Source organism: Strix aluco, chromosome 5 (assembly GCF_031877795.1).
Source record: "Strix aluco isolate bStrAlu1 chromosome 5, bStrAlu1.hap1, whole genome shotgun sequence".
NCBI classification, from domain to species: Eukaryota; Metazoa; Chordata; class Aves; order Strigiformes; family Strigidae; genus Strix; species Strix aluco.
The window spans coordinates 63,712,816-63,727,655 of record NC_133935.1 but is presented as its reverse complement, the minus strand read 5'-3'; the positions used below and the strand labels follow the sequence as shown (position 1 = coordinate 63,727,655).

Here is a 14,840-nt window from a genome sequence, read left to right as displayed (position 1 = left end):
AGTTCATCAAGGAGAAGTGGAAGGTTTTGCAGCTTGCGCAAGGTAACCCTGGGCATGATTCTGGATTAGGAACCAAGTGGTTGAGTCACAGCTGTGCTGAAAAGGAGCAGGAGGTGGGGAGCGGTTTGCAGGATGGATGCCAGGTTGAGTAAAAGCCAACAATATCCTTTCATTATAGATAAGATAATGCTGTGCTACGTTAAAATCAGCATAGGTAAGAGACAAGGAGTTGTTCTTCTCTGCCTGGCAGTGGTGAGGAAGATAGACTTGTGTAGCCTGGCAAAGAGGAGTCTAATGGATGGTCTAATAGCCTACTGCGAGCAACTTGGGGGGAAGTTTCAAAGGCAAAGATGATGGCACTATTACTGTGTAGTAGAAGATAGTATAACAGGAGTTAACTGTCACAAGCTGTGACTTAGGATATTCAGAATGATCATTGGAGGAAAACTTAACTATGAAGGTAGCAGAGCAAAGGGAACAGGTCAGCCAGAGAACTTGCGGATTCTCCATCTTGGAGGTTTTCAGAACTTGGCTTGATACAGCCACAGCTGACTCATCTGCTGTTGTCAAGTGGGAGGCTGGACTTGATAACCACAGAATTACCTATCTAACCAACATTTCTAAAGCGCTGTGTCTTGCACTTAGATAAAAAATGATGAGAGTTTTGATAGGAGGAGCTGATAGTGATACGCAGTCTTGATGCAACCACCTAAATACTACTGTTCATATTTTTGCTAGGTATCAAAGCCTTGTCAGTTGGGATCTAGCCAAGTACTAGAGAGTACTACTAAGCAGACCCTTCCTTCCTGGTCAGTTGAATTGTGTATGAAGCTTCTTAAATACTGGACTAGCTTTTACCTAGAGTTAGCTTAGAGACAATATGGAGTCTATGTCACTAGGGTATTTTCAAGTAAGTTGGAGAAATATGTTTCTAGGCTGGGCTAAATAGAGTTGGTCCTTCTTTTGGGATAACTGATGTATGAGGTGTTTGTTCTTGGACCTATTTTCTAAGCTTTATTTTACCAGTGAAGTTGTTTATGGAAAATTTCTAATTACATTACTTTTTCAGAAGAATAACAGCTGATTGTAATGGAAAACAGATGTTGGCTCTTTTCTTGCGTCACCAAAAAAAAAAGTTCCCCCTGTTAAGGGTATACTAGCTACATGCTCTTAAGCAATATTTTTTCATCTTCCTTGTTAAGGTCTTTTTTCCTCATCATTAAATAAACAGAATATAGACTGAAGATCTATAATCTGTTTTCTTTTGGACCTCACTCAAAACATTAGAACCTTCATAGATATGGAAGTCAGTTTTTAATGGTGCAACACAAATTGTAGATGAAGTTTGCCTTCTTATACATTAACCTCTGGATTAAATCTAATTTTTAGTCCTTACTCAACTATTTGGGATTTTTATTTTCAGGGATAGATATGTACACATCACTAATACCACTGACTTCTAGAAAAAGGCAGCAATACAGAATAGTATCAGCTGATGCTACAGAATTGAACAGAAAGGGAGAAAACGGGATTCTATTTCTGTCATCTTCTAGCTTCTCCACATCATATTTACAAAAAACTTGACCAATATTTCTTTCTATCCACTGATTTTCTTAAATAGTTTTTCTTGAAGAAATTACTAGCTGGGTTTTTGTTAATTACTGATATGATCAGATATTGTATTTGTTTAAATACAAATACAGACTTTCAACTAAATAGGAACATTTTGCCTATTTGAAATAAGAACTGTTTATACGTGGCTGAGTGTTTTGGTCTGTTGGTTTTTTTATGGTGCATTTTGAAAGCAACTTCGTATATAGTTTTTGGAAAATCTGTGATAAATCAGTCCTTCCATTATGAGTTGTCAGCCTGAATTTTAAGTTTTCTATCTAGTTAAGTCAGCTACATGTAATTATTTGGGAAAAAATATTGGCATGACATTCAAGGTGCTTTTGCTTACTTAATGCAATGCTCATTAACATTTATTGCCCTAATTGCGTATATTCTCTTCGGTTTCAACACTCCAAAGAAAATCTAATCAGTGATGAATAAAGCAAGAAAACATTCTCTGTGATATTTTTGGAGAGTGAGGAGGGTAAGCAAAAGGAGAGGGGATTTCCTTCTGAAGCAAGGATAACTTCAGGAAAATAAAAAATGCTGTGAGCCCATCTAGGACATAAATAGTTATATACCAACAATGTTTGCATGCTAATCTTTGGATTGTCTTGGATATGGTAATCTCTGTGCAGGGGGTGGGAGAGGAGGAGAGTGGAAGACTTTTTCTAAGGAGGATCAGGACATGAATCATAGCTCATTTAAGGCCCATCACTTCCTGATTAGGGTGGATGTGGGAGGGTGTTCCCTAGACAGAACCTGAAGGCAACTTGCATTGAATGAGACAGCCAATATCTATTTCAGCAGGGTCCGGGGGAAGGTGAGAGGGAGAACAAGAACGCCCATTTCTTTGATCATCATACTCACCAGAGATTACCAGTTGGGACCTCCACAGTATTTATGGTAGTCATGTAGATAACTGCTTAAGTGCTTTTAATAACTCTCTGGAGGCTTCTCTGTCTCTCCATTGATTGCCTAGGGACCCTACATTTCTGACTTAAAAGATACTTTATTTGGATGGTAAAATAGGCTCTCTGCATAGCTCTGAAGCTTTTTGCACTCTCTAGCTGTGCCTAGAACACCCATACAGATAACAAGATAAAGGCTCGAGTAGAAAATAAATAAAAGTTAAACTATTTTTTTTTGTGTGGAAAGTCATAATTTTTGGTGGCAAAGTTGGGGTGGAAAGCATTTTCATAGTTGGCAACTGAGGAGTGACTTTTACAGTGTGGAAGACAGCACTGTGATGAGTGTGTAGAGTCTGTCTTGACAGCATCCCTGAACACCAATATGTGGATGTGAAAACCAAGATACAGTTAGATAAAATAGATTTGCAGTATGACATATAACAGATCTTAATTTTTTCATTCCTGTTAATAAAAAATGATCCTTTGCATCCACGTCCTTGATTTATCTGTGACACATATTCTTTAGAGTGAGCGTGTCTGTAAATACTAAGAACCTGCCAATATTCTCCTTCTTTCTGTCTCAGCACAGCATGCTTTTCTCAGGTTTTCATCCTGTCCAGGAGAGCTGGTCGAATATTGTAGTCTCAACCAGTAAGAAGGGCAAACCTGGGTTTTGCCTATTGATCTGTGCAATCATCACAAATGCCAAGAGAGCAAGAGACAAAAAATTCCGTTGCTTGTAGTGACACTTTTGACCTATGCTAAGATATTTTTTCTCTTCTATAATCCACTACTGAGCCACTAATGTGGATCCTAATGTGATTCTAATCACATCTAATTATGGAGTTTAATGTTAATACTTGTTGATTTAAAAACAGTGCTGCTCTTAAACAGTCAGTGGGCTGACTTGTCTTGACACTTTTTTCTGAATGACAGGTTCTGCAGTAAATGATGCAAGTCCTGATGGTGGTATTTTTATGGTGCAATCTTGATATTTTAGATGGGGTTTGGGGGGAAGTTTCTTTTTTTTTTTTTCCTTTTGATTGGTTCCTAGAGAGTTTAAGGGTGGTTTCTACCTGATTCGCTCTATTTAGGAGAAGTGTTCCATCTTTATTCAACATCTTCATGAATGTCCTGGAGAAGGCAGTGGAAGGGAAATCTCAGAGTTTACAGATGATCCTAAACTGTTTGGTGTACTCTAATATTGTGCTAGTTGCAGGGAATTCCAGAAGGACCTCACAAAACTGCATGGGCAAAAGCGTGACAGATAAGCTCTAATGTAGCTAAATGTAAAGTAATACATTAGAGGAGAAATAAACAAGCACATGCCCACAGGATGCTGAACTGAGCATGGGCAATTACAGCTTGAGGAAGACACTTTGGGTTCCCTGTGATGAAATCATTAGTTCTGTGTGCAACAGTGGCATCGTTTTCCTGCTGTATATAACCTTCTTATGCCCATACACTGAATATTGTGTGCAGCTTTGGTCTCCCCATCTCAGGGATATAGGGTTGGTCAGTGAGGACTAGAGGGTGGCATTGAAAAATCATGAAACAGCTGCCTTTCAAGGAGAGACTGAAAGGGCTGAAGCTCTTCAGTCTGGAGGTGAGAAGGTTGATGGGGAGGAGTATGGTGGAGGTTTCCAAAGTTGTGAAGGTAGTGGCCAAGGTGAATGTATCTTCACTCACCAAATGCCACACCACTAGAAACTGAGACACTCAAGGATGTTGTAGGAGAATTAAAATGGTTGCAATGCTTCCTTATCTGGCCTCTGGAGAACTTCAAGAACATTTTTTCATGGGAAGCGATGAGGGCAGACAGCAGCAGGAGGTTCAAAAAGGTTTGGACAAGTTCCTGGAGAACAGGTCCATAAACTGATGCTAATAGGACTAGGCCTGGATGTTCCTTAGAACATCCCTCACGCTTCCTCAGGCTATCATTAGAGTAATGCACTTTGGAGAACAACAAGGCTTCAGCATTTTACCTGAATAACCTCCTTTGCTGTCACTGTTACACCCACAATTCTGGGATGTATGGACTTTTTGTCTGATCTAACAGGGTGTTTTTTATGTCTGTTGCATGTAAGATGATTGTATAATACAGAGAGAAAATAGGAAGGTATTTCCTTTAGAATTTGGGAGATGAGACAGGAGTTATACCTATGTATAATTACATATTTAATTGTTTGAAGAATAGCATAATTTTATGAGATTGGTCAAAATGCCAAAAAAAAAAAAAAAGTAGTTTGTAAAGTAAGCAATTTAGAATAAAGCACGATTTATAATTCCTTTTTTAAATTCTTCTTATAGAACTCATTTATAGAAGTGGAATGGCTTCTGTAAACTAGATGTTCTATCAGTTTCCTAGCCTCAGTTTCTTTCAATTGTCTGTAAATGCTTTTAAGCTTTAAAACAAATAATCTCTCTTTTTTTTTTATGCAGGCTTTATTGCATCTCTACCCATTATTTACCTGGGAAAGCCAAGGCTCTTGACTTGCATTGAACTTAAATAGGTTCTTCTTGGACCTTTTTTTAAACAATTTATAAATGCAATATAGTTACAAATAGGATAAACTAATTTAATTGCTTTTAGTTTTATTATTTAAATCTTGATGGTTTACCTAGTGGAAAGTGCATGAATGTAGTGCTCATGAAAGCAACAGCTGTATTCCTTTTAAGTATGCATCAGAATAAGTGCTGTTGGGATATGAACCAATTTGACAACAAACAAGCAAGAATCATGCAAAGGATTGGAGCTTTCTTTTTTAATTTTATTGGGTTTTTCCCTTTCAAAATCTGCTGGTAGTAAGGTCCAAGTAGTATAATGATTCCAAGGCTATGTAAAGAGTCTGTAATATTTACAGAGAACTGCTATAATGAAAATACAATGCAAGAAATGCTATCTAAAGACAAATCATTAACTAAGTACCTGCTGTCTGATTTTTCTCTCCTTGATGCCTAAACAGACTGTTGTGCATAAATAAATATTTTAAATATGTGTATCTAGCTCAGTGTATGCTTTTCACTAAAACCCCACATTGCACAATTGGCAGCCTCTGTGAACCAAATAAAGCTTCAACTTTTATTTTTGCATTAAGTCAGAGGAAAAAGTAGTAACAAACTCACTACTGAGATAGAGTGATTTCCTCTGTAAATATGAGGCCTTAGTAGATTTTCTTCAAAGGTTATCATCCAAATACCTAGGCAAAATGGTGATTTGTGTGCATTATTGAATTTTGTTTATTTATTTACATACCACATGTCAAGGTTTGGCCAAGAGAAACAGATCTCTTAGCTCTTGGAATTTAGGTTAGCAGAACACCAATTTTCATTTCAGTTCAATGATATAAAATAAAATGAAAAAAAATGTTTCATTCGGGCAGTTGATCAGAGTAATGGTATGACTGTGTGGTGAAAAAGTCCATGCGTATAAATTAGTGAAAATTAGGAAGCCCTACTCTCTGCTCAGCTCATGTAGGTAAAAAGAGTCCGTTCAAATCCAAATAGACAAACAAAAAACTCATCCTTTATTGTGCAAAGACATTTGCGTTACTTTTCCAAGTGTCCTGTTCACAAAATGTCAGGTCGAGTCAGCAGATGAAAATATGCAATAAAATATTGAAGACTTATTTTAATTCGGGCTAGGACAAATTTTGAACCATTAATTTCTTTTTCATTTTTCTTCAGTAAAGATAATATTAGATAGAAGATATATGTTGCATTTCAAGAATCCTTTGAAGCTCTTTTTAAAAATTGGATTATTCTCTGCCATTTGGGACATACCATTTTGGCTAAGATTGTCTAGCGAGTTTAATCGAGTTAGCTGTTAATAAAAGGCTTTTAACTTGTTACAGTTTCTCTAAAAGGTTAATAGCAGTCAAATATGAAAGATGATTGTTAGGGAAACAGTCATTGAATCAAGTTGCATTGTACATAGCAGTGTAAAAGAAACTGTTTCTTGCTGGAGATTTTCTCATTCATACACGATGTGTATTTAGTTCTTCAAATGTCTTACCAGTTACAGAGTTGGCCACATACAGTGAAAATTTGACCTATGGACATGTACTTTATGTTAAGTTTAGAGTGGAGTGGACTTAGTACAAATTTTTAACTATTCCCATTACATATATTGTGATCAGCTTGAATACTTTATGTACTTCCTCACCTGTTTATTTTCAAGTCTCATTGGGGTTTTTGGTATTGGTAGTCCCGGAATAAACTGAAATCTAATTGCAAGAGACAACTTTTCAGCTGGTGCTGAAACTCTCAAAACCGCGCTTCATGTGTTTTCTTGAATGTAAGGAAATGCCACATCAGAGTCTCAGCTCTGATTATTTTGGAGACTTCCAAAGTGTCCATCCAGCGATTGATTAAAAAATAGTCCAAGATTTTAAAATTGTATAGTTTTCAATTTTGTTTCTGAGAACGTGGAAATGTTTTTCTTCCATTGAATTAATTAATGTAATCTCGACTTCAGATTTTGTTTCAGTTTTAATATTTTTATGATAACTATTTTTTATCAATAATTAAATCAATATATAATCACTATAATTAATGAGTACAATTAGTATAAATTATATCTTCTGCCACCTTAATCAGTCATACATACATAAATGAACATTGAAATCACATAAGAAGGTCCAGAACTTTATAAAAATATTTCAGAGACCAAAACCTCTCACCATATGATATTGTGCATGAATTTTTTTAGCTTCTGGCATTGTATAGAGCTTGTAAGAAAATTCTGAGCAAGGTGTTTTATCTCACAGACTTATTGAAGGTACTCAGGCACAGCTTTTGAAAGCACTGATTTGAATGGATTTTAATTTTTTTATCCAACTGAACCCACTGTAGAGTATTTGACTGTTGATTGGCCTTGCTCTTTATCTGCATTATTACTTGTTGTTAACCATATTGGCTACAGAGAAGGTGATATGCTTTGTTCATCTATACCCCCTCCATCCTAGTTTCAATATTTATATTATTGTAAAACTGCTGCTTCCCCCAAAGAAAAATTGAGAAAAAAAATTATTGTAGTCAGTAAGAATTTGTATTAAAACAAATTAATTCAAACTGATGTTTGAGCTTTTTGCTGGCATTATGTTACAGGAAAACTGAATGATCAGCTTTGTCCATTGTCTGAAAGGCAATCTTGTTGTGCTCTACTAGAGAAAAATTGATAAGAAAAGGCTGTGCGGCCTGGTGGTGCGTTGTGAAAAGTTGTTTGAACATCTCATAGGGGCTTTGGGCCTGTTAGCTTTTAGAAGTCTCCTTACTACAGACAAGTTGAAAGAAGAAATGCTTTTAGTGGTTGCTGAGTTTGTCTTTTGACTTAGAATTGGCTGAAAATATGTATACTGGTATTCCACAAGAGAAATAATTTTAAAATTAGGTGCTCTTTCCCCCATTTATTTTAACAGGTATTTTCTCTCTGACATCCTTCCTCTTATGTTTCACTTTGATTCTGTGTTGCACATATTCTAAAACACATCTCTGAGTTTATTTGCCAAAACTATCAATTTGTTGTTGTTTGAGCATGTTATCTGGGAAAAGGAGTGAGTTGGGAAGAGGAAGATTTAGGAACAGAGTTTTTAAAGTTTGTCTTTACCAGAGTTCTGTGGGAAATCCACAGGATTTCACCATCACACAGGCAGGGTCAGCCATCAGCATATCCACTTGCATGATATATGAGAGGGACTTTCCAGGGCGCAGAGAACATGAGACAGTTTTTAAATACCATTTTTTAAATCTGTTTTATGAATCTGAATTAATCCTCTGTATAATCTATTCACAAGGAAGATAAAAGATTTTAAAACTGAAGCTAAACGTCAGAGCCTCCTCTGAAATAGGGGAGTGACTATATTTTCTTTCCTTTTACAGCTGTGTCTTTCTTACTGTGAAACAGGAGGCAGAAGGTTTGTGAAAAGGTCCAGTAGAAGCCATTCAGAAAGCTGCTTCACACATCCTGCCCTTTAATCAAATCTGTTTTTTCCCTCCTATAGGAAGTGGAAGCAATTTACTCCTGTCATGATTTTGATCTTCAGAAGTTAAGTCCTGTTGAATTCATATACAAAAGTGTCTGCTGTTGTAGACTGGAGTTGGGCGCTCTGTTTTTGGCCTGACTTGGAAGTTGTTGATCCTTCTACTTGTACATCCATAGCTGCTAATCTTGGTTCACAAGCTTGGGAAACTTCGGGAATCTCCACAGGCTGTTTGTGTTCAGCGCACGGCGGCTCCTTAGCGCTGCAGACAACTTTAATCTCTTTCCCAGTCTGTTCCTTTAGAGCAACTCTGCCTGTGTAAAGATAAGAATGGGAACAAATCCTGCAGGTCTTAGAGGCAGCAGGTCTGTCTGAAGCAAAACTTTTTTTAGAGTCAGAGATAAGAGTAGCAAGGACAAGGGTCTGAAAAACGCCAGTTATTTGCATCTGCTATACTCACTGCCTGCTTGCTGCTTACTTGACTGACAGCAAAAAATGAGCACTAGGACTTCTCTGGCCTTTGCTTTCTCTTCCAGTCTTGCTGCTGGATGCCATTAGTTAATACCAGAAATCAATTTTTTTTCAGCATTATATTATCACAACACTTTAAATCCAAGCCCTTTATTCCATTTGGTGTATGTTGACAGGTTTTGCCTTGGCTGTCAGACAGTAGTCAGGGATGAACCCTGCAAGTTACCTCATGTGGGCATCTACAAATAACCTGTCAGCTCAGTGGGGCCCAGACTTGATTATGTTGGCAAAAAGTGGCTATAAAAAAAAAATTACCATTACTGTCCCACAGAGTGAAAAGACTTTGGATTTTGTGTTGTAGAAAGAAGAGCAAGTCTTAAGATATGTATACTGTCAATTTAGTCATTAGATGTAGATAAATTTTTATCACTATGGGTAGGTAATTTCACATTGATGGTACTGTGAATTAGGAAGCTGCAAGGAGGCTAACCAAACATTAATAAAATAGTCACTGGGAGGAGCTATTAGTTATTTTGAGCACTTCTGAACATAAAGAAGAATAACTTGCAGCAGGTCAGTAACTCATCCATACTCAAATTGGTCTTGTTTCTTGGCGTAGGATATCTGACTTTGCATGTAAAGGAATTCAAATGAGTTCCATGGGCTTTAGTGCAGTACCTCTTGGCAGCATTAGTACCTTTTTTACGTTAAGTTGCTGTTGCAAATTAAGCAGATTTTTTGCCAGTGCACCAAAATGCACAGATATGTTACAGCCTTTGAAGTATGTTTTTTAAAATATTATTTAAATAGGAATCACAAAGTACGCAGTCTTTTCTAACCTGTTAAAATATGTAAATGTTAATTCATTCATATGTATTTCTGGTTTGTGCTGTTTAGGCACACAAATTAAACAACAGTTTATCGAGCAAGATATTGTGCTGTTGATCCAAATAGTGATTTTTAACTCAGATAAGCTTACAGTCTTTCTTAAATGAGCAAATAATCTGAGGAGCATAGACCCCATGCATATTCAAGATAGAGAGCAGCGGGACCTGAAGATGAGTCTGAATGCTGAATCTAATTTAGCCTCTGCTAGTGGCTGTTTGTAGCCTGACTGCTGTAAAGTTCATTTTTTAAAGATTCATAACTTGTCCAGAGTTGAGCTGATTTTCACAGATGGGGCCCTGTTAAATTTCAGATCCTTACTTCAAAGCAAGATGGTGCTAGAGCTCTTTGACAAGATGGTCACCATTTTTCTTATTATGGATAAAGCACTGAGTTGTCTCCCCTGGCCTCTTCAGAAGCAGTGGAGTGTTTTGGTTGAAATTGTTAAAGCAGAAATTTGGAGTAGAAAACTTCAGTCTGTCTTTTAGAAGTTGACACTTATATAAGCAACTGAAAACATCCTCTAATAAGAATTGTTGGGCAACTTGCATATTGAGGACATTTACACTCCATCTCTACTAATAAAGAAGTTTGTAATAAAAATGATTGCCCTTTTCAGAGTGAGAAAAAATAAAGGCAACTTCAAGCATTAATGAATAAAAACATTTTTAAATGAATAGCTTGATGTCTAGCGGTGGCAGGTTTATTTTAGAAAGATGATTTTATATAACACCGTAGTGGAAAAAAAAAAAAAAAGATGATGAGCTACCACTCTTTTTTTTTTTATAATAAAAGGTAGCTTCTTATTCACCAGAGTGTAGTCATTCATAACAACTGATATTTCTGAAGAAGCTTTTAAAATCCAAATAATCATCTTTGCAAAAAGAAAGGACACAGGTGACACAGCTGTCTTATTCATACCCTTGCTCTGTTGGGAATTTTCCTACGGAATTAACTAGCCCTCAAAAGGGGAGCCAGTGTCTTTCCCTAGGTTTTACTAGTTTTTGGGGCCAGATATGTGGCATTTAGGGGAAACATTGGTTTGTTTGGTCAGGACTTCTAATGTATTTTATACTGAACACAGGTTTCTGGTGTCTGTAGAGTCTTCTGTAGTGAGGTCCCCTGCTGCTAAAATACTAACTGGTTATGTGAGGTTTAAGTGACCTGAGGATCATCTCTAGTGTTGGTGCAGTCAGTAAATAGCTATACTACCACTGCAGAACACTGAAAAGCTTTTATTACATGGAATTTATATGTAGCCTCTTCTAAAATAATCTCTAAGGCTATAACTTTTTTTAAAAAGCATGCCTTCATGTTTAACAGTGGGAAGTAATGACCAGTTAGTGATTTTTTTTAAACCAAATTTCAGTTGCAATGCTGAGAAGAATCTGAGTTGCTATTTTGCAATGTTACATTTATATTACTTTCTGTGCACAGTGTCATATGCTTTTCTAGTTTTCATTTAACAGTTTGAAAATTACTGCAATGGTTGTCATAACTGTGTATTCCATAGATGTCTTCAGTACGAGTTTGATGCACAAATAAGAAATTAAGGAACAGGGTACACTTAATGTTAACCCTTGTCACAGCTTCCCACCCATATGGTGGGTTGTATCAAGTGTCTTCCCTATGTAAAAGAAGTGGGCACAACTCACAAATTCCAAATACCACCTGCATTTTCAGAATCTACTCAGTCTTACTGTTGTTATCACTTCAGATTCAGTAGATACATAAAGTATGATTGATTACAGATTCATAATCATTGACTGCTTTGCTTGCAAAGTTGTTTCTCATGCATTTTGTTGAATTTAGAATAAAAACAAGTAGAATGACCTTGGATGGAATGTGATATCAAAGTTACTATTTTTCTTATTGTCACTTCATTTTGCATACTGCAAAAATACTAATATCAGCAACTTTGCTTCTTATTAGGACAGCTGTGAATGACCTACCAATCATTCTTATGTTGGTTCTTTTCTATAAGTAAAGCAGTGTTCTTTGGTGTTTCACCTCTTCAGTTTCTTTTCATACCTTACAAAACATCATTACATACATACATTGACAAAGCCATTAAAATGTATTAAGTTTTCAGGAAGAAGACTGAAGTTTAAAAATAAGTAAGTAGGGAAATCAGCACACTTTTAAGTACTCAAGTACAAACAGATAGTGGGAAGCAATGCATAGTTAAGGAAAAAAATGCTAAAATTTACAAAACGAGGTTACACATTCATTAACTTAAGTGATCATTTCATGTGTTTTTTAAATGGAAAAATAACTAAATATCAGCATTTAAAGAAGAGCTTTTGCCTCTTCAAATGAGTTAATAATAGAGGCAGTAGTTTAAATTGCGCCTTGACACAGAAAAAAGTTTTAGCTTTGTTCTGCTCTCCCACACCTTCCTTTTTGCAGAAATCAAAATTCAGTCATCAGAATTACCTTCAAGCAGATATTTTTCAAGCAATTGCCTGTCATGGGATATATTATTAAAATCATGTTGACCTTCTCTGAGCCCAAAAAGGAAAAAAAAAATGTTTTTCAGATTAGACTGACTTTTGTACTGATTAAACATAAATAATTGCAAAAATTATGTAGTTATAATACAAAGGAAAACAGAAGTTAAAAATATTTTTGGTGACAAGTTCAATAAGCAGTCTCTTACTCTGATAAGAAATGGAAGAATACAAATTTGGGAATTTTTTTTAAATACTGTAATTGTATTAGGAAAACCTAAATTATTTGCTTTCATCGAGAACACTCTTGCCATTGATTCTCACAGTCAAACTAGGAGCAGATTTACGAAGACATGTAGTGGGAGGACCCTTCCAGTCTAGAATATGATCCATCTTCTATTCTCTTGTTTAGACTTGAGCCTCTTTTGGGGACACCATCAGGTTTTGTTCTCTTGCTTTCTGGTAGTCTGGATCACTTCCTGCAAGGAATTTGTGAGACACCAGATTGCACAGGTGACAGACTGTATGTTCTGTCATCGCTTTGATACCAGCAGTGGAAAACTTCTCATCCTGTTGCTAAATGTGGTCAGATTTGCATTAAGCATAATGCTGTAATTGACCCATAAGCACTGCATAGTGTATTTTTAATTATTCCTTTTTTAAAATTGGATTTTGGGAGAAAAAAAGTTGTCTAATTTTCATGAGTACCTTGGTTTGGTAAGATCTAATGGATTTAGCTGAGGAGCATTGAAAAGGAGATGGTGTATTTGGCCTGATGCAGTCTTACTTAAAAACCTTAGTTTAATGTAATGAATCATTTACCAAACTAACTGCATTCTTTAGCTGAAGATCTCATTTAATTAGAGAACCAATTTTTGCCAGTTTACATTCCTAATCAACTTAAAGGATTTTTAGTGAAGAGCAATTCAGGTATCCTTAAACCTTAGCCGCATACTAAATGCACTAGGGTGCTATCAGTGTGTCGCATCATGCCTGTGGTTAGCCCTAAGGACAGAGAGCGCCCTCCACTGGGACTCCTATCTTTGTCCTTGTTTGGCATTTATTCAGGTAAGAAGGCAAGTTGTGCCTGATCTTTTCCAGATGCATCACTCTCTTCCTCTTAACCAGCTGTGCAGTTCAGTGGATTGAGGTGAAGCCCCACTTCACCTACACACACACCCCCCTTACAAAGTAAGCGGTGAAAAATGAGTTGGGGAGTCTCCCTCCTGTGGAGACCCAGCTGTTCGGTTGAGGTGAAGAGATGTGTTGTTCCCCTTTACTTCCCTGATGGAAGTCAGACATTTAGTCATGACTGTTTCCTAGGTATGGAAATATTGGAGTCTCAAAAACTGGATATGCCTTGATGTGAGCAGTTGGCCAGTATTTGGGGAAAAGAGCTAAGTGAGTGAAATAATACCATACTTAGAAGGCGTAGCCACACACTTTTCTTTCCCTGTACCTATATATTCCTATGCAGGAACTCATGGCACCAAAGAGCGGATTTCCTTGCAATCATTTTCTGAGCCTGTCTGTCAGTCCAGTTTTCTGCTTCATGAAGAAATGTTTTCAGCTACTGTTTTCATAAAGAAATAATGCTTCTGTTTAGCCTGAGTATTAAAAACTCAAGGGAATGCCAGCTACCCTTCAGAGACCCTGACTGCCTTGAGTAACTGGTGCCCATTACATTCCTTTCATCTTGGTAACACTCAAAGCCATGTATTTGCTTAGTGTTTCACTGATTTTAGGACCAAAAGGGTGCAATTCATTTCTATTTTCTTTTTATCTACATTACTTTCTATAAAGTTAAAATACAGTGCATGCTTTTCACAGTTAACTTTATTTTTGTTTTCTATCCAAGTTGGATAACGGAGATGAGCAAGCAGCCCAGATCAGACGTGAACTAGATGGACGACTACAATTGGCAGAACAAATGGCAAGGGTGAGTGGTTGCTTTCATATACCCAAAAACGTATCTTCATGTGAGACTGAGTGGGACGATACATAGTGTGTGTTTCCACTTTCTAATTCTAAAATTAGGCAGAAGATCATTTGAAAACAGTCTGGCAGATGCATTTCTTTCTGCTCTAGAGTATCTGTGTCAACAGGGGTAGGGAGAAAGCAAAAGTTCTTTTTGGAAAGTCATATGCTCTGTGATCCTACATTTCCTTCATCAGCAAGTCCAGTGGTGAAACTGAGTATATTATTTGCACATTTGGGATTATGTATTTTGGAACTAAAATAAATCATCTTTTATATACACAAGTGCATTATGCTGTGCTTAGGGTATAATGATAATGTTTATGTCTTGCTACAGGTTGCACGTGATATACTTTTTAAGTATATATAATATAGTTTACATTTATAGATCAGGACTAAATTGATAATGGTTATATTAGTATTGCAAGTAACAAACTATGAGTCAGTTTTGCAAGTCAAATTAGTGATGATTGGGTAGATTTATAAGTTCTTTTTGTAAATTTTAGAAGCCAAGCCTATTTTTCTCGTCTATAGCTTGCATTTTATTTCAGTGA

General features: G+C 36.5%; 1 protein-coding gene across 11 annotated transcripts in view; it reads left to right on the top strand.

Moving 5' to 3' along the window:
- CADPS2 (calcium dependent secretion activator 2) overlaps positions 1-14,840 on the top strand; it is a 322,674-nt gene that overhangs the window by 122,641 nt on the left and 185,193 nt on the right. For all 11 annotated transcript variants that reach the window (XM_074827609.1, XM_074827608.1, XM_074827605.1 and 8 more), the window contains exon 4: positions 14,168-14,248. In XM_074827609.1, the coding sequence (XP_074683710.1) occupies positions 14,168-14,248 (81 nt within the window). The remainder of the gene's footprint in view (positions 1-14,167; positions 14,249-14,840) is intronic.